General features: G+C 47.1%; 2 protein-coding genes across 8 annotated transcripts in view; both read left to right on the top strand.

Annotated features, from left to right (window-relative positions):
* Nucleotides 1-16,464, top strand: part of CDC27 (cell division cycle 27) — a gene marked incomplete at its 3' end in the record, with an annotated part of 28,513 nt that extends 12,049 nt beyond the window's left edge. For 2 of the 7 annotated variants that reach the window (XM_080633414.1, XM_080633418.1), the window contains 12 exons: nucleotides 309-423; nucleotides 3,433-3,566; nucleotides 3,724-3,823; nucleotides 4,489-4,696; nucleotides 5,489-5,661; nucleotides 6,437-6,589; nucleotides 7,513-7,721; nucleotides 8,288-8,405; nucleotides 9,345-9,473; nucleotides 10,361-10,435; nucleotides 12,189-12,369; nucleotides 13,952-16,464. In XM_080633414.1, the coding sequence (XP_080489540.1) occupies nucleotides 309-423; nucleotides 3,433-3,566; nucleotides 3,724-3,823; nucleotides 4,489-4,696; nucleotides 5,489-5,661; nucleotides 6,437-6,589; nucleotides 7,513-7,721; nucleotides 8,288-8,405; nucleotides 9,345-9,473; nucleotides 10,361-10,435; nucleotides 12,189-12,369; nucleotides 13,952-14,034 (1,678 nt within the window). Of the gene's footprint in view, nucleotides 1-308; nucleotides 424-3,432; nucleotides 3,567-3,723; nucleotides 3,824-4,488; nucleotides 4,697-5,488; nucleotides 5,662-6,436; nucleotides 6,590-7,512; nucleotides 7,722-8,287; nucleotides 8,406-9,344; nucleotides 9,474-10,360; nucleotides 10,436-12,188; nucleotides 12,370-13,951 lie in introns of those variants that run through there. The other 5 variants (XM_080633415.1, XM_080633416.1, XM_080633417.1 and 2 more) reach the window with 5 other exon arrangements.
* Nucleotides 16,465-20,048: 3,584 nt separating this feature from the next.
* The window catches only part of KANSL1 (KAT8 regulatory NSL complex subunit 1), an 85,945-nt gene continuing 83,755 nt past the window's right edge, over nucleotides 20,049-22,238 (top strand). Inside the window, exon 1 of the mRNA XM_080633665.1 lies at nucleotides 20,049-20,286. The gene's annotated coding sequence lies outside the window, so the exon portion shown is untranslated. The remainder of the gene's footprint in view (nucleotides 20,287-22,238) is intronic.

Genomic DNA, 22,238 nt, shown 5'->3' on the forward strand with positions numbered 1-22,238 from the left:
TGTAAATATATGCTCAGTCGTGTATTTAAACAACGTTATGTGAGAGCCTTTAGTGCTTGGATGGTCTGTCTATTGCATTATGTTATTATGCAGACAGGCAAAGGAAGTTCTGTCTTTTTGATTTCAGGAGTATTTTCTATTAAAAGCTATCTCAGATGAGGAGAGCAAGATATTAGAGGATTAACATCGATCGATGAAATAGTTCTAAAATAAAGTAGATTGTCTGGATATGTTTTAACCACAGGATCAGGCCAGCTCTTGTGCTCTAGCATCCAGACACTGAACCTTCCTCTTTGTTTTCTTCTCAGCTTTGGAATTTTGCCACTAGAAACCCCAAGCCCTGGAGATGGGTCCTATTTACAAAACTACACGAACTCTTCCTCTGTAATTGATGTGCCATCCACAGGAGCACCTTCAAAGAAGGTACCTTGCATTCTGGGTTGCCATTCTACAAGCTTGACGTTGCAGTGTGCTTTAAAGAAGAATCCATAATGCAGATAGGAAAACATTGCATGTAGGCTGAACTGTACCAACAGTGGGGAGAGCCCAACTTATCCAGTGCAAAATGAGTTTTGAAAGACAATTTGAGTGTGAAACTGATTGAAGCTTCCTTAAGTTGTGGAAATGTTTTGGGTTTATTAAGTGAGAATCTAATTTTTGTCTAATGTGTCTACAAAGTGTGTTTAGAAAAACCCATCCTCTGCTCTTACTAACAATCATTTAATACAGCAAAATAAAATGTAGTTCACCAGCTTATGTACATCTTCATCAGGGTCTGTAGGGACAGGCCAAGGGGAATGGCTTCAACCTGCCAGAGGGGAGACTGAGATGAGCTCTTAGGCAGAAGCTCTTCCCTGTGAGGGTGCTGAGGCGCTGGCACAGGGTGCCCAGAGAAGCTGTGGCTGCCCCATCCCTGGCAGTGTTCAAGGCCAGGTTGGACACAGGGGCTTGGAGCAAGCTGCTCCAGTGGAAGGTGCCCCTGCCCGTGGCAGGGGTTGGAACTGGATGAGCTTTGAGGTCCCTTCCAATGCAAACCTTTCTGGGATTCCATGCCCCCACAATACTGCAAGGAAAGATGTCTGTAGGCATTTTCAGTTTATTGTGACACTTCCTTTGGCTGGCAAACCAGATTTGTTTCCTCACCTTTTATAATGATAAGCAATAGTCTTCCATTTCTACTTAAAACAAGCCCTTTTTTCCACACCCAAAATACACAAGCATGTGCAGGCTGATCAGCTGGTGCTGCTAGAAACAGCCAGAGGAAGGTGCTGTGTTATATCTGTTGTCCACCTCCTGTCAGAGAGAGATGTCCCAATGCTGGTGATTCTAACCAGTGAAGGCTTCAGAACTTCTCGGGCTGCAAACTGGTGTCTGAAGACAGCCCAAAATTAGAACGAAAACTCCAGGTTTGTTTAATGAATGTATTTTCAGGGATGACTTCAAATCATCCAGAAATCCTCAACTGCGCTGAAGGTACTCATTTATTTGCCTGCAGTTCTTGAAGTCTTCTTTGCAGACCAGGGCAGTCCAAACAGTGCTGTGGTCTGTGGAGGGCTGAGTGCTTCACTCAATAACTCTTGTGTAGAAGACATGAAAAATTGTCTTTTTTACTCCCTAAGAAACAGCCTTAGTTGCCATAGTGATAAATGGGAGGTAGAATGCTGGTGACAGTTGAAGAACCATTTGTTCCTTTCTAAAAACAAAAAACCTGAGGATTTTTCCCTCTATTTTTAGCAAGTCTTGAAGTTGTGTGAGGGATGTTAGTGTGCAATAGGTGGCCAACTCTCACATAAAAACTCAGGGCAAGGAATAGTGTAGAATTCCTCAAGCAGAACTTGAATTTCCGTGCTTGATGCTCAGGACATGTCAGTTGGTTGCTGTGTCATTCTGTAAGTGAATTTCACTTCACATTACTGCAGCACTTTCCATCACTTCTTAGTTGTGCTTTTGGGGTTTTTTGCCTTTGTTCTCTTAAGGCTGGGCTGTGCTAAACCAGTCTGCTAGAAGGGTGTTTCATGTCTCTGATGCAGTTTCCATCCTGTAGTTGCTCAGGGCCAGCTAGGTTTCCCCAGTACAGTTGAAAACACTGGCTAGTGGTGGACTGTGCATGTGTAGGAAGGTAAATTTTCCTGAGTCTGAATAATAGAAGCATTTAGTGAAGTGCAGCTCTTCAGTGTAGCACTCGCCTGCATTTCATCTCAGTGTGTGCTACCTGTACTACAAAGCTTTGCATCTATCAAGTTGTATTTGTGGCTGTTCTGCTGCTTTGCTAGATATGGCACAGCAGCACCAAGGTGTGAATGTCACTAGTCCATGCATCTGCTTTCTGTCAACTGTGTAACGTGTCTTTTAATAAACAGCTTAGAATTCTGCTGCTTGCTTTGCCCAATGCAAATAATTACTTGGCCAATTTCACTTCTGCTCTTCAAGTGCCTGAGTTAGAAAAGGTTGAGTATAGCTGTGGCTTAAATGTGCATGACTTAACGGAGGCAGTTTCCTAGGAAACTCTTACGTAAATGAATGAAACATTAGGATGGATCCAAAGGCTTCCTATCTGAGTGGGCAAGCATGCTACTGGCTGCCTAAACTGGCCTCTGGTAACAAACTGAGAAGGGAAGGATAGAATGTTAGAAGTCAGATAATGAATAAACTGGTGTTGCCTGTGCCACCTCTGATCTCACTTTCTCATTCCTGGTGTGCGAAAGAACATCTCTTCCAAACAGCCATCACAGAGTTGAATGTAAGTGTCCCTGGAGGAAGCAGAAAGCTTGGGTTTAAGCTTTCTTTAAAAGGCAGGGAGGGCAGGACCTGTTGGGAAGCCGTTATAGGAAGTCTACACCTCAGACAATGACTTTCTGCCTGAACTTCCTCCTTAGGTCTCACATTCACAGTCAAGGTATCACGGCTCTAAGTTCCCACACCTCAGCTGTGCCAGGCTCGACAGCAGAGTGCACAGTTTAGCTCTATGAAGCTGTGTGAAGATATAAGACAATGTTTTGGTGCTAAGTCATATTACATGCTTGTGACTTGTGGCAAATAAAAGGTACAAAAGAGGAGTCAGTGTGCGCAGTATTGTTCAGCTGGCGTGCAGTAACTTGCTGCTCCATGTTAACTTCACTCCGAGTACCTGTAACTTTAAATATGACATCTTTTCATTCCCTTTTATTCTTGTACAAGCAACATACAGTTTCTTGCCACTAGGTGGAGATTTTGGATCTTTCAGCTGATGCGCATGAAGTTGGTAAACTTCCCGATGTTTTAACAGGTAGCATGAGGGATACTTCTGATGGTTGCTCCTGGGGATGAGGGGGACCCCTCATCCTTTACTGAAAGAATCTCTATTTATCCTCCTTTGTGCAGTGGTTGATAAGCAGAATAGATTGGGTAGAGCAGAAATTGAGCTTCCTTAGTGACATAATAACAAACCTGTAGAAACTTTGTGTTATGCAGGCTGTCAGCAGGATAAGCCAAGCTGGAACCAAGTCTGTCTTCTCGCAGAGCGGAAATAGCCGGGAAGTCACTCCAATTCTTGTTGCACAAACCCAGAGCTCTGGCCCACAGACAAGGTAAGGGAAGAAAAAAGAAGTCCTCTTGGAATTCAATTTTGGGAGTATCTGTCCTTAGAGCTCTTGAGTGTCTTTGTTTAAAACAAAGATAAAAGCTGGTTTTATGAAAAATGGAGCCAAGAACTTAATTTTTTCCCCGTGTGCTGCTTGTTTTCAGTACAACACCTCAGGTATTGAGCCCAACAATTGCTGCTCCACCAAACTCACTGCCTCGAAGAAGCTCTCGCCTCTTTACTAGTGATAGCTCTACTACAAAGGTAACCAGCTTCATGTGTTTTGCAGACTTGGGGGTTTTCTTAGACATGCCTCTGTGCTGACTAATGCTTTCCCCATCTGTACAGCAGCTGAAAAACAGATTCTGTGATGAGCAGCACTTGTATGAAGCATGTGGCTGTACAAAACATGTCATGATTCCATCATATGTTGGGTTTTAATCTGTCAAGTGCTCAACAAAAACAGTAGAAGGAAGAGTATTGTAATCAAATACAACAATAAATGCTTGTGGTGATACATGCTTGACACTACAAATGCAGGGGTGCTGCTAGCTGTCGGCCCATTAGAAAAGAGGTGGTGGTGTTCAGAGGTATTTATTGCAGAATTCATTTTGAGCAGATACTTTTCTTCCCCAAAACAAAGTTATTTTCATGTGTTCTGCTCCATTGTTTGAAGAGCAGAACAGCAAAGCACAAATGCTCATGGTCTGCAGTTAAGTGATGTGAATGTTTGCTGTTTAAAAAGGAACCACTAAATAGCCAATGTAGTTATTAGGTGCCTGTATACTTGAGTTTAAAAGTCAAATGGCTGGGCATGGTGGTTCCAGCTGCAGAGAGGCATACATGTAACTTTGCACAATTCCCATTCAAGTTGGATTTTCTGCATTTAAAAGACTTCTCTGTGTAACTCTGACTCTTCTTACTTGCAGGAAAATAGCAAAAAATTAAAAATGAAGTTTCCACCTAAGATTCCAAACAGAAAAACAAAAAGTAAAACAAATAAGGGAGGAATAACTCAACCAAACTTAAATGACAGCTTGGAAATTACCAAACTGGACTCTTCCATCATTTCAGAAGGGAAGATTTCCACTGTTGCACCACAGATCCAGGCTTTTACGCTACAGAAGGCAGCAGCAGGTCTGTTTGAACGATATTGGAGTGTATTAGAATAAAACTATGTTTTTAAGGTTGAATGGAAAGAAAAACCAGTGTTTGCTGCTTTGTTTCAGTAGGCCTGCACAGCTATCACCTTTGTATAAAATCTGGTTGAATTCAGTATCTTCTAGTTCCAAAGAACAAGTGAAGAAGTATTAAAAGTGGCTAATTGTAAGCAGCTACATCTTGCAAGCTTGGATCTTTATTAATGATTAAAACGCTTTTAGGCAAGATCCCTGGAAACTGACTCAGAGGAGCCCTGAGTAACCCAGTCATCTTCCCTCAAAATCAGGTTTATAGAATCAGTTCTCCCTTCATATTTCCCATTTGTTTAAAACCCAAGTCTTTATTCAGATTGTCAGAAAGTCCTAGACCAAGTGCTGAATTCGTCTCTTTTGCCTCATTAATATTTCCAGGCAGCAAGAAGATGTATCCAGGGATACCAGACGTGTGGAAACTGTATTCAGACCTAACAAAATGTTTGAATAGCTGCTGTAAATGCAAAGCTGCAGTTGCTCTGAACTCGAGCATTTCTGAGTGTTCTGTTGCTGGCTGAAGCAGTTGGTACTATGTGACTTCCATTACAAAGGTTGCTGTTTAGAATATTATTCCTAAATTGAGAGTGTAGAAGCCTGTGTGTGGGATCTCTGGGAAGATTGTCATAGGCAAAGTCAGGAGCAATGCCTGTCACAATGAAGAGCTGGTGGGATTATCAAGTAAATAAGGCTCAGTTGTCTGTCTTTTCCACTGGTATTTATTGTGGTTTTCTCCTAGAAGGTTTGATGAGCCTTCTTCGTGACATGGGGAAAGGTTACTTAGCCTTGTGCTCGTACAACTGCAAAGAAGCAATCAATATCTTAAGCCATTTACCATCCCACCACTACAACACTGGCTGGGTGCTGTGCCAAATTGGGAGAGCTTACTTCGAACTTGCAGAATATATGCAGGTAGGAACTTTGCCCTTTTGTTTTGCATAGCTTTCCACAACACCTGCAGCCTTCCTGCAAAAGCTATCGGAGGTTTACAGTTAAGATGATCTTAAAGGTCTTTTCCAACCCAGTTGATTCTATATTGTGTTTATTTTGCAAACTAAAGCTATGGACTATAATGGTTTCCTGAAGCTAGACTGCTTCTTCCTGTGTTGTGCTTCAAGTTAGGCTGGTTCTTCCTTTGTGCTTCAAGTGTAACCTGGAGCTGAAGTTTATGAAAGAGATACCTATGTCAGAAAGACTTCATTAGACAGCTGTTGATAAGAAGTGTAGCTGTCTCACATAGAAGTAAAGCATATGTATGTGTTGTCATATGTCCTCATCCCTGCATCATCCATGTTCACCACATGCTGCCTTTTCCCTTGTAATTATTATACACGATGTCTGGAGGGCTGGAGCACTCTATGAATGCAGTACCTGTCATCTGTCAGAAAAGCTCATGATCAGAACTGGACCATAAAAGTATGCCACGCTTTTTGTGGGTGCCTTTTTGCCTTGCTTGTGATTAAAAACAGCAACATAAGCTGAGTCAGCATAGGGAGGGTGGCTGCATTTCTGTTAGGGTGTCGTTGCTTCCTTCACTTGGAGGGGAAGTCACAGGACTTGTAGCTCTGTGTAGTAACTTGCAAAGCAAAGAGGATGCTCAGTCTGGACATGTGAAGCTTGTAACCTTGGCCTATGTGCTCTGCTTTGGCGGGTGGAATTTTGGTTTAAGTTTAATTTCTGTTCTTAGGCCGAGAGAATATTTTCAGAAGTAAGAAGGCTTGAAAACTACAGAGTGGAAGGCATGGAGATCTACTCGACTACGCTGTGGCATCTGCAGAAGGATGTTGCTCTTTCAGTTCTCTCAAAGGATTTGACAGACATGGATAAAAACTCACCAGAGGTATAAAATGCTGTGGTCTAGAATGAGAAGAGAGTAACTGTATGTGGCAGAATCGGTGGTTCAGAACAATGCTCTGATCTAGCTCAGGTGAATTCTCCTGTGAAAACTGCATGGCCAGACTGGTTTGTTGAACTGACAATGCCTGAAATGGCTTCCTTGAATTCCAGCTTAAGTGGAATAGGTTGAAACTTTTTATCTGTTAATGATTATTTAAATTTGCATTGGCACCATTCATCCAGGAAGATCATGGGTTACTGGCTCTTCCTGCTGCCAGTATGCAAAGATAAGGAATGTCTCTTTTGTGTACCACCTTTTAGTTGCTCTGTTTAACTCACTGGTACTTAAAACATGATGATGCAAATTTTTTTATGCCAAAGGCCATTAACCTGTGGAGTGTACAGTAACATAAAGTCGTGAGTAATATAAAGTCATGATGTGCAAAAACCAGCCATCTTTTAATAGGTGCCACAGTAAAGTAATAGAAGTGTATGTCTGTAAATGGGGAAAAGGGGAGGTTGTTGCTAAATTTGTGGCTCTGCAGATTTCCACATTAGTCAGGTGGAGTGACAGCAAATATACCATCTCCCCTTCGTAAGTTATTGTTGCACATCTCAGCTGTTTTATTTCTAACCTTTCCAACAGCTTCAGAAGCTTTAGTCATTAGTCAAAGGATCTAATTGGCACAAACGTGCTGGGTGTCCTCATGCTCATTTTCTCTATTTCAGCTTGTCTAGCTCTCAGGTGTATTTAGGCCCATAAGCCTCTTGGGAGTGAGACTTAACTGTTGTTTTACTATTATGTTTTAATCTAGGAGGAAGTTAGTACAATCACATAAAGCAGCATGGAAACAAATCTGTTCAGCTCAAACATAGTTACTGTGGGTTGTAAGAAGTGTGCTAATTTTGCAGTGCTGTTTTTACTAGGCATGGTGTGCTGCAGGAAACTGTTTCAGCTTGCAACGAGAGCATGACATTGCAATCAAGTTCTTCCAGAGAGCCATCCAAGTTGATCCAAACTATGCTTATGCCTACACCCTGCTGGGGCATGAATTTGTGTTAACAGAAGAACTAGACAAAGCATTAGCTTGTTTTAGAAATGCAATCAGAGTCAACCCTAGACACTATAATGCATGGTAAGTTTGGCTTCACCTCCCTCCTATAGCATGTGATGCAGAGTTCCTTTTGGAGAAATATCTGCGGGATGCTGAAGGATGTTTTCTTGTTTCCACAAATCTTGGCTGTATTACCCCAGCTGTTTTGTTCTGGGCAGCACTTCTCATTGTTCTACTTGATTGTTCCTCACTTGCAGCTGGAGAGATGAGAGATCTGTTGAGATCTGTTCCTTTGCACCTTAGGATACAGTTGGTTTCTTCCAGCTTTTTCTGTGTATGTATAAAGCAGTGAAAGTTAGATCTGCTGGTGTAAGTCACTTAGTCTTGAGAAACTTGTATGCTTTTCACTTTGTAGCTGTTGAGCCATTCTTCCTGTGTATCAAATACCAATTATGCACACTACCCAACTGAACAAAAAGACCCAAGATCATTTTAGTTGTACCTTTTTCTCCCCCACAAGAAATCATTTCCCACCCTGGATGGGGTTGGCAAATCTATAGAGCACTTCTGCCAGGCGATACTGACTGACAAAGCCTGGTTTGATTAGAATACAGCCTTACTGAACAGAGTTGTTTTTCTGCTTGCAGGTATGGGTTGGGGATGATTTATTACAAGCAGGAAAAATTCAGTCTAGCAGAAATGCATTTCCAGAAAGCACTTGATATCAATCCTCAGAGCTCAGTCTTACTGTGTCACATTGGAGTAGTAAGTAGCTTGCACTTAATTCTCTCCTTGTGTTTTAATCTGCTTCTGTTCTTTTTGTTTGAGTAAAGTCATTCTGAATGTTTTTAGCAAAATGCACCAGGTTCAGAGTACCTATGGGAGGATCTTAAGTGCTAAATGAATGAATAGCCATAGGATTAATGTGTCAGACACTCATCTTTTCAAACTCCTTTTAGCCAGTCATGAAATTATGTTATCAGGTCATGTTTGTGAGTCTGCCAAAGTAGTAGTGATACAAAAATCGGGACTGTGTGCAGATATTAATGTGAACAGACTATTTATAGGGGTTTTTTTATACTCAGTACGTAAGAAATCAAGTGGTTTGCACTTGGACCAGTGTTCCCAGTTCTACAAAATGCTAAGGCACCCATCTCACCTTTCACAGTGCAGTATTTTTGTCCTGGTTATGTGTCCACACTGCCCTCATTCGTGTCACTTTGTAGATGTGACAACTTCTTCCTTAGGCCACTTTATGCCAAGCAGACAGCTCCTTCAGCCCCCATCAGTGCCATTTCATTTATAGGGCTGCTTGAGAAGTTGGTCGTTTATCCATCTGCTGCTGCAGTCCTTGGGAAACGGTGGCCTCACCCTCACAAGTGGAGAAGTTCTCAGATACTTGTGATGGTGACTTGAGGCTGTGTGTGATGGATGGGTCCCTGCTGGCATTCATTTGCCTTCTGTGTGGCAGCAGAGCCGTGTCAGATAATGCAAGGACAGTACCTGCTTCTCACTTACATACAGAGAAAGGCATTGAGTCCACTCCTGGCCAAAGGTTCAGTGATTTCTGTGACTTGGTCTAGAATTGGACAAATCTTTATTAAAGCAGCAGATTGTAGGTACATGTAGTCCAATGGATTTGGTTTTGTCTGGCAGATGAGCTGTTGTTTTCCCTTTGAAACTTGTTCTCCCTTTGTGTAACAGGTCCAGCATGCACTGAAAAAATCTGACAAGGCTTTGGATACTTTAAACAAAGCTATTAACATTGACCCCAAGAACCCACTATGCAAATTCCATAGAGCTTCTGTATTATTTGCAAATGAGAAATACAAGGTAAGATTGCCTGTTGACAACTTTAAGTTATCTTTAAATCACTGTAGCTAAGAATGGGGATGCACTGGAAGCGGAATGCTTACACATTAACATCAGGGCTTGCAGGAAGCTAATGGGACATCAGCATGTCTTGCAGAGGCCAATGTGAAGCGTTTGCTTTGATGCCTGCCCTCTTCACCAAGGTAACTTGTTGACTGTGGTGAAGGGGTGTGTTAGGAAGTAAAACATTAGGACTCTCTTCTTTATCAGGCTGGGACTTGTAAGACTCAAATTACACTGTTCACATAAGCTACATAAAGCCTAATGAAACGTTTGGGGGATTAGCACTAAGAATTCTGATAGTGTGATAAATTTGGCCAGTGTTAGGTAAAGAAATGCAGGTTTATGCTTCTTGTTTCTGTAGCAAGCCTTAACTTGAAGTTATCTTCACATGAATAAGTTCTAGAGGGTTGAAAGCAACTTTTTATAACTAAAACCATTGTTCATTTCTAACTGCAGATTGAGCAGGTTCAACTTCTTAGGTTGAATTTCTTGATAATGCCAGATTACTGTCACAGCAGCAGAAATTGCTCCAGTATCAACAATTAAAGTAGAAGTTTTACTTAAATATTTTGGACAAATATTGTGTTGTAGGAGACCAAAGCCCAGTAAACTTGCTCTATTTTTTGAATAATAGGGCTATAATATGTTACAATCTTTAAATAAGAACCTAATGTAAAAGGACTTTAGATGCTTCTCGTGAGGCTGTACTGTTCTTGATGGAATATACTGTGTGGAAATGTAAAGATGATTTTTCCACGCTGGTGCTAAGTCCCAAGTGAGTGATGCTGTTACTGGCTGCAGACTGGTAGCTTGTTCTTCCTAAGTCCTTTTTGCTTCCTTTTCAGTCTGCTTTACAAGAACTTGAAGAACTGAAACAGATTGTTCCCAAAGAGTCTCTTGTTTACTTTTTAATAGGAAAGGTAAGGAAAACTTGACTGTGATCACAAGTGTGGTGGTTTCCTGTGTTGTAGAGATGTGTGCCTGATGAGAAAACATGATGCCTGTCACTAAGCGGCTTCCATTTGGAGCAGTGTTCTAAAAATTCCCAAAGCTTTAAATAAGGCTGATTGCTCACAGCTTTATTATGTAGCAGCTTTTAAATGGAGAAGCCAGTTATTACTGGAGCAGTCTTCAGCTCTATTTTAAACAAACAAAACAACCAGGCCAAGCCAATGTTATTCTTTACCTGCTTTGATTTCACCACTGTCAACTTGAAAGAGAATTGATTTTAAAAAGCAAGACTTGATCCTGATACAGGGACTTCAAGCAGCGGTTATGCACGCAGCCAGAATCTATCTGTCTCTGAAAGTGGGACTTTATTAGGACTTGATTCAATACAACAGCAACAATGTGATCAGTGGAAATCCTTAGAACATTGAGGGACAGTCCATCTGTCGGGCAGCAGTGTTGCTTATGTGTGTGTGTAGCTATTAAGATGTTGAATCACATTCCAGTGAGCAAGGAGGTATTGTGGCACAGTCCAGAGTCTCCACCAAGAGCCTCAGTGTCCTTTTCAGCTGATAACCTTTTACAGCTCTTTGGGGAGACTCTGTTTGGCAGGCAGAAGAGTCTTTGATGAAGCTAATGGAGTAGGCTAGCACAGGAAAAGATATTACCAGCTTGTCAGCTGTGTTTGCATTCCAACCTTTGTGTTTAATGCCAGGGAAAAGTAATCCGGGAATAGAAATCCTCCTTCCCCACAGTCTTCTCTGCTAATATGCTTTAAATACGGTCTGCACCTTTCTTCTGTGGGCTGTCTGCTCTCTAGGAAGCAACAGGACAAACTTGCCTTTAGCACAGGACTGGAGAACTCTTCATCTGCAGGATGGAGAGGTAAAAGGATTTGTGCTGAACTTTGTTGGCTGGTAACTGTCAGGAGTAGCTGGACCTCCACATTGCCATGACAGTTGCCGTGTCTTGACAAACTTAAGGACTTTCACTGTTAAAATGCTTACCGCAGATAAAGTACTTGCTCATCTGTCTTTTATGATAAGGAGAGCATCAGGGCAAGTTACAGCAAAATGTGGGCTGGAATCTGCAGTGCAGGGTTGTCTTGAAGAGCTGCTGTTCAGTTTAGCAGGACAGGCAAGGGGCCACTTTGTGTCCTGCTGTTTTCTCCACCTGCTGATGACAGTTAAAACTAGGATGTAAGAATGGCTGTGCCAAGTCAAACCATGGGTCCTGCCTTTGCCAGTGCTCAATGAGAGCTACAGGGGAGTGTGCAGGATTCATGTGTGCGCATGGTGATGCTTCCCCAGGCTCTCCTCTGGGCCTCTGGCATTAGAAGCCTCAGACTTTGGTCTTTTCCTGAGCCACAGGTAGATTTGGGGGTTACAATGACTCAAGAAACAAAGCGTGGTGAAGGGGCAAGACAAGACATGTGCAGCTTTAACCCCACCTTGCTGCAGCTTCATTTCTATTTCAAGATCCACCTCTTTATGGTTTTGAATGTCAGCTGCTAGTTTGAGTCTTAAATAGAAACGCTTGCTCTTTCTACACATACTTGCTGTTTCCCTTGGGACTTAATAAATCTTTCCTCTTTACCCTCTTAAAGATAACCGTAAACCTTATGGCTTTCATGAAGTATCAGTTACTTGTGGCATGTTATGTTCGTTGTCCAAAACCTCAAGTAGCAGCTTCATGTAAGTGTAGCCTTTTATGCTTTTATTTTAGGTTTATAAGAAACTGGGTCAAACGCATTTGGCCCTAATGAATTTCTCATGGGCAATGGACTTAGATCCCAAAGGAGCCAATAACCAGATTAAAGAGGCCATTGATAAGCGTTACCTTCCAGATGATGAGGAACCAATAACTCAAGAAGAGCAAATCAGTGAATGTTACCCCTATGAATCAGGTTTGTATTTCCAGCCCTTTCTCATTCAAGGAGTATTTCAAGCTTCATAGGATTCCAGGGTTAATAGGTGAAACACTGCTCCTGCTGCTGGGCAGGAACTCCAGAGGCTCTTCACTTGGAATTCATTCGTTCTTCCTACAGTAAGCATGAAATAAAGGATCTTTAGAATCTGTAGATGGAGTAGGACAGAGATAACAAATACAATGAATTCAGGGTTGGCTGACAGGATCCTAGGAGAGCAAAATGACCACAGAGCTGCACGTTCCCTCGTAGAAGCTTCAAATCATTTCAAGGTGACTGAATGGCAACTGAAATTGTAGAGGCTTTGTCCAAAGTAAACTGGGTGTTGGGTAAAAACATTTGGCCTGCTAAACATGAAAGGAAGCTCTTGACAAAAGTCATGGAAGTGGCTTTGTTTGAAGAGAGAGAAAATAAAACACTCCCAGTGTCCTACTTGGGAATAATCCATGAAGAGGAGTGGCCTGGGTTTCTCTCTTAACTTTTTATTATGAGCTCAGATTCCATGAAGCAAGGGTAGCTATGTGAAATGGGGATAGTAATAACTATTGACCTCTTCGATGCAGACTGAATTAGTAATAGAAAATAAATACTGAGAAGCACTTTAATACAGGAAAACTTGCCCTGCACTTCCTGAAGTGTCAGGAGGGTTTTCTCTCCCTGCTGTTGTAGTTGGGCTACTGAGAACACTGCTCACTGGGGCTGAACATGTTTCTGGCCAGGAGATGGAGACAGAGTACTCGAGCTGCCAAGGGACACCTAAACCAGGACTGAAAAAACCCAAACACACAAAAGCCAGAACAAGCAAACCCCAACTTCATCTGCCCAATAAGCAAAATGAAATGGGATTAGGCTGCTTGTAAGCACTTCAGTTTCCCCGTGTGGGAAACTGAGGGTGCTGAGGCGCTGGCACAGGGTGCCCAGAGAAGCTGTGGCTGCCCCATCCCTGGCAGTGTTCAAGGCCAGGTTGGACACAGGGGCTTGGAGCAAGCTGCTCCAGTGGAAGGTGTCCCTGCCCGTGGCAGGGGTTGGAACTGGCTGAGCTTTAAGGTCCCTTCCAGTGCAAACCAGGCTGGGATTCTATTCTATAAATTGCAGACAAGTTTCACAGACTGAGCTCAATAACTCTCTTAGGATACGTGAGGCAACCTAAAGTAAATTCAGGTAGTACTGGGGGTGGGAAGAAGAATTGTTTCTGATACATTGGCTGGTGTAAGTCAGTTTGTGCCTTCACTTCCTAGCATGGGGCTGGCTGCGTCCATGGTACAGAAACCTGTGAAGCATTTGCATCAAAGCCATAAAAGGCACCTGTGTTTGTCCATAAAACAGCTTCATATTGGGGATTTACAATGAGTTTTGTTAATATGGACTTTGTGTTAATTCCTTTCGAACAGCATTTAGACTTGGTCATGCTCTCAGGGGTTACTGTACGAGAAGGAAAAGGGGAAAAGCCACATGGCTTTAAAGCATTTGGAGGGGAAGCCCAGACCTTTGCTGGAGTGGGTCCTGAGGGAATCTGAGTGCAGCAGCCCCGTAACGTTTGACTGTTTCTTTCTCTCTCAAGCTGGCACAGACGAATCCCAAGAGAGCAGCATGACGGATGCAGATGACACACAGCTCCACGCAGTTGAAAGCGATGAATTTTAACCTCTAAAAGCCAGTATCTGGGCTTGAGTGTGTGACTGGTACTGTTGTGTTCTCCCCTTCCTTCGCATCCTGGGTCTTCACATCACTGAGCCAGCATTGTCATTATTCTCCCAACACCACGAGTACACCTCTCGGACTTCAGCTGTACACAGAGTTAATGGCAGTGCAATATTCAGCTGCTACTGAGTCTGACTTGTTGGCTCTTACTCATGTATGAAAGTGACTGAGGAGGAAATGCTATTTTTGGACTCCCCTTTGCTGGAAAAATATCATGGAAGAAAGACTTCTGGTTTGCTGTACCGAAGCCAGTAGATGCGGGGATAGTACTAATGGAGCAGTGTCTTGTTCTTTTCCCAGAGCTGTGTCTTAGTTTGGTTCTTTCTTGGTAAGCAGAGTGCTGAACCTCAATTCCAAGGACAGTGTTGACAAACGCAGGCGGTTAAAAGACTTTTGCATCTTGTAATTTAAATGCCAGGGGATGTAAATAACCTTAAAGCTGCGGTGGCTCCGGTGAGCAAACACAAAGCACGTGCTCAGGAGCGTGTCCCACCACGTGAAGCATCCCGTTGTCCCTGCTTAGAGTGGAAACGTAGCGGGAGGATCCCGATGGAGAATCAAAGCTTTGATGAAATGCTTTTGTGTTCTAACCAAGAGTTAATTTATTCACCTCCGTTCTGAAAGGGCAGGGTTTACTTTTTTACTTCCAAGCACTCAGTCCACACCATCGTGTTCATTTCTCATAGACCCCTTCGCTTGTTCTTCTCCTTTTAAGAGTAAAACTAAAGGGCAAAATCAAAGAGCAGCATAGCTCCACCTAATGAGAACCATCCACCCCTTAACCCAGTGTGACAGCGTGTTTCTGAGCAGAGACTGGGAAGACCATGGAAGCCTTAAGCAGATCAGAACCTTTGTCAAATCCATCACCTCATTGTTGAAGATGAGCATCACTCAAAAACCCTTTTGGGAAGTGTGGTCCAAGCCAAATGTGCAGTTTTCTGTCTTTCTCCTTTATTTTTAAGCTGTTCTTTCAGATCTCGCTCTAGAACCACTTTCCTCTTGGCCAGAGGCTGCTTCACCAAGTCCAAAATGATCTTTCTCCGCAGCAACAATCGGTGCCCTTCATGCAGTGATGATGCAGAGCGTGTATGATACGAGCAGTTTTAAAGAGCAACTTATGCCTAATAAATTGGGAATGATACAAATTTCATAGCAACATCTTGGTTGTGATCAGTCTTTATTTAATGGATTGATTTTTAGGGGTCTTTTAGCTTTAGAACTGGCCTTGTCTTGCATGAGGCATCTCTTTTTGTCACATCCTTTTTGGTCAGGAACCATAGGGACACTTCATGGTTTGGAAGATAAGCCTGAGGTGCTGGGCAAAAAGGGAATTCTCTGATTTATGTTTTGAAGAAGGAGGAGAAGCAGTGAAAAAGAGGCTTAAACCCCACTAAATAGCATGAAAAGGCATTCCGAAAACCTGAGGAATGGTGTTAAAGGAGCTTTGTGCCTCTGCCCCATCATTCTGGTCAGGCTGGGGCTGGAAGCTTTTGATGAACGTGAAAATCATGACAAGTTGCAATGGATTTTTGTGGCCATAGATCTTCCCTTGCCTTGGGGAAGGAACGGGCTTGGATGGCCCAAGAGCATCCCGTGTCTTTGCTGGCATGGTTTTCGCACCCAACCTCAGCGTGTCCACTGCACCCTTGGTGTCAGTGCTTGGCTGAGGGTCCCCAGTTCCCACCTTCATTGGCTTCCTTTTGGTCCCAAACATCCTTTAAAACCAAAAACTGGGAGTCAGTAGATGCTACTCTCAAGCCTTTCCTGTAACAACCACTTGTTGAAATGGAGCCCAGAGATCCAGGGAATGAGGTGGCTTTTCCCTTTTTCCCTTTGGTTCTCTACAAATCGTAGTAAAATTCCTCAGCACCCTCAAAACAGCTCCTCATTCCCTTGGGATGGTAAAGGGGAATTTGTGCTACCTGGTAGATGTACAACTGGAAAAGAGCCCTTGCTTCAGGCGTACATCGGACCTTAAAGTGGTTTTCCTTCACCCTCGGGTACCATCCAACCCATGCTTGATTTTCCCTTCTCAACAGATAAACTTGGGCTTCACTCAATAGAACTCGCTCTCTGTAGAGGGACAGGGATGAGCATGAAGGCAGCCAGGTTGGAGCAAGTGTGTTCACTGAAACAAATTAGGGAGCTATCATCTTCTTCGGCCACACCACTGGAGAGATGCAGAGTGTGGGTGCGGAGCGTCCTGTTTCCATTGGAGCAACGGCCGTTGTCCTTTTCTCCTTTTTTTTTTTTGGCTTTTCTTGACTTTTTATTTCAAAAATTGTATAATGTTAGGGAAAAAACCAAAATCTTTTCTGTTCATTTGTTTGCGACTCATTAAAGGATGTGGAAAATCCAAATAAACTACTTTTAAAAGCAGGTTATCCCCCGGTGCTTTGGGATTCAGCCTTCTGGAAGTGGGTGCTCCCTGGGGTATGTGGGGCTGGTTTGTGTCCTGTGGTTCTGGTGATCATAGAATCATCATGGAATGGGTTGGGTTGGAAGGGGCCTTAAAGCTCATCCAGTTCCAGCCCCCTACTATGGATAGGGCCACCTTCCACTAGAGCAGGTTGCTCAGTCTCATGCTCTGGGGATGCAGATGTATCCTCAGAGGAGGGGGGGGTTAGAATCCTGTTAGCACAGAGCACGACTTCCTCTGCTGTTGTCACCTCTGCTTTTTGCCTGATTTCTCAGTCACTTTGGGTCCAGCTCCTCTGTAACCCCTGGGAGCTGTTCCTTGCTCTGAAACCCCACAGCAGTGGCAGCCATGTAAGCAGGGACAGGAAGGGACCCAGTCCCTGCCTGCAGGTCACAGCACCAGACACTGAACACCCCTCCAGCTGCTGCGTCCTCCTATCCCGCTGGGCACAGTCATGGAGCAAAGGCGTGGAGCAGGAATGCTGGGCCCAGAGCAGCTCACGGGGTGGAAATGGGATGGATCAGGGTGAAGGAGGCTGAGGGTGTGCAGCAGAGATGTGAGACTGATGAGAACAGGGGGAGTGGGCACAATGGGGAACCGTCCCCTCTCCAATTGGACACTGATGGCTTCAGCATCCGCTGGTGCCCAGATGTCCCCTCTGAGGTTCTGGATGTGTTTCTGGTCCATCTGTTGGGGGTCCTGCTCACACAGCCTCATGTGATGCTCTCACCCGTTCTCATCTGGCCCAGACTATTTCACCCAGCCTCTGGAGGTGACAACACAAACCAGTCCGGGGTTCTATGATGGCATCAATATGGGAAGTATCAGAAACACCTCTGGCATCAGAGAACTCCACTTCCCATCAAAACACCCCAGAAAACCAGAGAGGAGCCAAAGGTTCCTTTCTGAGAATCTTTACATTCATCAGCGAAAAACCTCCTGTTCCAGTTCATACCCAAACTCTGTGTGCAGCAACAGGAGTTCTTTGCTGCTGGGACACTTGGAAAGGGAGCTTAGGAAGACAAGAGGATGAGTTTGCTTCTTTCTGCCTCTTGGTATCTCGCGTGTCTCAACAGTGTCAGTGGAAGCGCTTTCGGGCAGGGGTTTCTCCCAGCCCCACTGCACCCACTTCTAAGCACTTTGTTAAGGCAGAATAGAGCTGTATTCGGGATTTTCCTGGATAACCAGGAATAACAGCCTGTTTGCAACCACTGTACCAAACCCACCTTCCTTAGCAAGGAGAGGCAGAGGATGGTGTCTGCATGGGGGCCAGGGATGTGGCTGCTCTGGGTAGAGTGACCTTTAATGTAGATCTGGAGCAGTTTGGGTCAGAAGCTCCCCCTGTGTCCTCCCTGCACCAGAAGGGGTGGTGGAAAATCCATACCTGCAGGAGAGGAAAGGGCTGCCTGTATCCAGTAATGTGTGTGCTCATCCTCTGGCACAGCAGGAATCTCCTTCCTCCCCATGCTGATGAGTGACCCATGTTCAGCTGATCCCATGAAAGCCTTTGGGTGCAGCAGTGCCTCTCCCTCCACGAGGACCATCCGGTGAATGGAGCCACGTGGACAAGGAAATCAAAGCTAAAACCCAACCCAGGTCATCCATGGAGCCAGAAATGGGAATTTCCTCCTTTGATCCATCCTGTGGGACTCACCTTTGCTGGGATGCTGGGGATGTTTCATGATGGTACAAACCATCCCAGGCATTCCTGGGCACAGGAGGTCACCTGCGATGTGCATCTGGAGTATCTCAAGGGTCCTCTCCATGGCTCTGCTGTCTCAAAGGGTGAAATGGTGAAAACGGTGCCTCTTGTCACAGCAAAGGAGCATCACTGAAGGTGAAGGAGCCGGTTTCGTTCTCAGCCAGCAGGACGTGGACTTGTGCCTTGTGTTGGGATTAAACCCAGCCCATCACCGGGATAACGACCTGAGAGACACAGACGCAAAGGCACAGCTGAGGTGATGCCCGGGGAGCAGCACTGAGGGCTCCCCCCTGCCCGGTGAAGAGGGCGACGCTGACGGTGACCCCAACTTCTGTTGCGTGTGGCTCTTGAGGGACTGGTGGGGGGCCCATGGGAGCCCTGGGCCAGCCCTGCCATGGTCACAGGCTGGGGGACACAGGGCAGCGGTGCTGGCCCTCTGGCAGCCCCAGTGGCATCTGTAGGGCCCAGGCCTGTGTCACCCATGGGGCAGAGGCCCAGTGCCACCCATGGTGCATGGGCCCGGTGTCACCCATGGTGCATGGGCCTGGTGTCACCAGTGGGACATGGGCCTGGTGTCACCAGTGGGACATGGGCCTGGTGTCACCCATGGTGCATGGGCCCGGTGTCACCAGTGGGACACGGGCCTGGTGTCACCCATGGGGCAAGGGGCCTGGTGTCACCCGTGGGGCAGAGGCCCAGTGTCACCCGTGGCGCACGGGCCCGGTGTCACCACGGGACGGGCGCCCTGGGCCCCGCTCACAAGTGGCCTGGGGCCCGCAGGACACCCCGCGGCCGCCGCGGGTCACGATCCGGTGCCCCCCGCGGGCCGCCCGCTCCCCGCCGCCCGCCGGACACCCGCACTTCCCCCCCCATCCCCTGCTGAGGCGAGGCCGCCGCCGCCCCCCGCCCCCCGGTACCGCGGCCCGGGCGGACCCGCGGCTGCCCCGGGAGGCGGCCCCAGCGCCCGGGGCCTCCCTGCGGGCCGGGCCGGGGCTGGGGGGGGCAGTGCGGGGCCTGCGGGGCGCGGAGCGGGGGGCGCCGGGGGTCCTGGGGGGGGGTGCGGGGGGTGCCGGGCAGGGGGCGAGCCGCGGCACCGCATCAATCACCGCCCGCCCCGCCCCTCCCGCGCTGATGGACGCGGCGCTGGCCAATGGGGAGGGCCCATGCCCTGCGCGCAGCCAATGGGAGCGGGGGAGGGCGGAAGGTCCCCACTTCAAGGCTGGTTGAGCGGCGCAGGTAGGTGCGGGTGAGGTGCTGCCGGTGCGGGGCGGCCCTGGGGGGGAGCCCGGTTGAGGGGAGGGAGGAGCGGGGAGGGGGGGGCCGCACAGAGCGGAGCCCCCCGAGGGGCGGGCCCCGTCGCCCCCATCGCGCCCGCGGGCAGCGCCAGGCCAAGTCCCGCGGCCGCCCCCCCCCCCCATCTCCCCGCCGCTGTCCCGCAACTTGCGGGGCTGGAGGGGTGGGGGGGGCGCGGCTCCTCCCGCGGCCCACGGGGGAGTTGCGGGGGGCACGGGCCGGGCGCAGGGCCCGGGGCGCCGGGAGGGAGCTCCGCCCCGCCGCGCTGCCCGGGGGGGCCGGGCCGGGCCGGCTCCGAGCGGAGCGGGGACCCCCTCAGGCCCAGCGCCTCCATTTTAGCCCGGGGAAGCGAGGCCGGGCCTGGGGGGGCTTCCAGGAGGATGCGGGGGTTCCCCCGCACCCCTGTCCCGGCCTCTGGGCGCTGGTGGGGCCCGGCCCGGGGCGGGATGGGGGTGCGGGGGGTGTGGGAGCACCGGGGTCGTTGCGGTTGTGCCCCCCCCATGACAGCCTTTTCTGTCCGCAGGACCTGGATTTTGCCACCTCCTCAAGGAAATACACAAGGAACTCTCATCCCTCGCAGGCGGAGGCTGGGAGCATCCCGAGTCCCTCCCCGTGCCACCGGCCGAGTGCCTGGATCGCAGGTGGTGAGGATGGGCCTGGCCAAGATGCCCAATGGGGTTCGGGCTCCCCGCTTGCCATCGGGACAGCCCCGGCGCTGGGCTTGTGACCGGCCACACCGGGATGCGTTCGCAGGCAGCCTCTTCGTGTCCGATGGTGTGAGGTGAGTCTGGAGCCCTGCACGGAGCTTCTTCCTGCATGGGTAGCTTGGAAATGGAGGTTCAGGAATACAGCTGGGAATGGGGATTCATCCAGTGTTTCCCTCTCCAAAATCATTCCAATGCCTGTAGGGAGTGAAGAGATGTGTAGCCTCCTCTTGGGAGCGTGCATACGTGTGGCCTTGTATGCAACAGCATTAAGGGATGACTTGTCCAGAAGCAGCAACATCTCCTACTCTTCCCCCCCTATTACATGCATCCATAACCCCAGGTTTACATTGACCAGGTCCTTTTTACTTGCTGATGTAATCTGGTTTATCTCTGTGCTTACACCAGCAAGAGAGCTGTGTGTAACTGTCACAGTGATCTTGGCTTTGTCCCATGAAAACCAAAGGTCTAAACCAAGGTTTTCATGCTCATACTTCTGTGTCTGGGCTTCCCCATGGGTGAAGCGGCTTAACCTGTAATAGCATTGGCAAGGTAAGGCTTGTGTCCTGAACACTTCGGTACAGCAATCAAGTTGCGTGGAGCTGAATGAAACCTTAAAGGAAGCACTGAATGGAAGGATATTTCCCTCCTTTCATAAATCTACAAGCCAAGGCAGCCTGACTTTAGGCCAGTTATGGAGACTGAATTGAGACAAATTCTCTTGTAATGGGAAAACCCAAAGCTTTACTCAGGCCTTTCACACTGACCTCAGACAAATCTGCACTGATTGCTGATCTCCAGCTGGCTAACACAGCAGTAAGAGCTCGTACTCTTTGTACACGTAAGAACACTAAGTTGGTACTTGCTCTTCCCTGTTGCAGGTTTTGGAGGTTATCACTAGGTTCCTTGAAGTCCGTGGTCCTCCAGCTCCTGCTGGTAGGAAGTCAGCAGAGAGCTTCTCTGGAAACTGGTCCTTACTTCCAGAGTGTCACATGCAGATGTATTGGCTAAGTGGGGGTGTAGCATGTGGCTGTGTGGAGCAGGCCAGGGATGGGCCTGTGGGAGAAGAGCTCCAGGTCCTTCCAGCTTCCCTGGAGCTGAGGGATGAGGTGTGCTCATGACAGTGGGTCACACCTAAGTGTGCACTGAGGACATGCAGGCCATTGTCATGTCAGGCTGTCACCTCTGGCATTTCTGCTTAGAGGCATTTACTTCTGGTGAGCATCTAGTTGGTGCTTTGAGTGTATCTGTCCCTGTGACAACTGCTTGAAACCTGCATCCCTGACTTGTGCTCAAACCCTAGTGCCTGATGTCACTGTCACAGTTTGCAATGCTCGTTCCTCATAAAAGAAGTGTTATGAAGCTCTTTACCTGCAGCTCCTCAAAGGGAAGGGAAGGCTTCTGAGAGCAGGAAGGTCTGCGTGGTCCTTGACACCTAGCACGTAGAGGAAAAACCCTGCAGATGACACTGCTCCAAAGCTCTGTGCTGTGGTGGTGGCCACAGAACAGGGACTTGCTGCTGTCCTCCTCTTGCTGCCATTTCCCTGTGGTTGTCTGGGCACTGATTCTCCTGCACCAGACTTGTCAGAGGAAGTGTCATTAATAAGGAGAGCGTGTAGGGACTTCTTCCACCTGTGATCCCTGATGTCTGCCTGCGCTGCTGAGGGTTGGTTGGAAGGCAGGTGGATTTGGTCAGGACTGAGGAATTTGCATGACTCGGGGCTGAGAGTCTTCCAGGTTAGATTGTGTTATCTCTGGAACAGCAGCTCTCGGAGCACAGTGCTGATCTCGAGATGCTGGGTGGCTCTTGAGCATGACCAAAAGAGTAAGCGACCTGATATCCCAGTTATCAGCTGTGTTTCAGTCTGATTCAACTACTGCTTCAGTTTGGGATTAAACTGAATTAGAAGCAGCTGCCGGTAGAGCAGGCATTTTTACCCTGAGTCTGGAAATCCACACAGCGATAGAATTGTTCCAAGTGCCCTCTAGCAGAAATGGAAACGGATTCTGTTAGTGGATCTGAGAGAAC

The sequence above is a fragment of the Psittacula echo genome, assembly GCF_963264785.1.
Source record: "Psittacula echo genome assembly, chromosome: 23".
NCBI lineage: Eukaryota > Metazoa > Chordata > Aves > Psittaciformes > Psittacidae > Psittacula > Psittacula echo.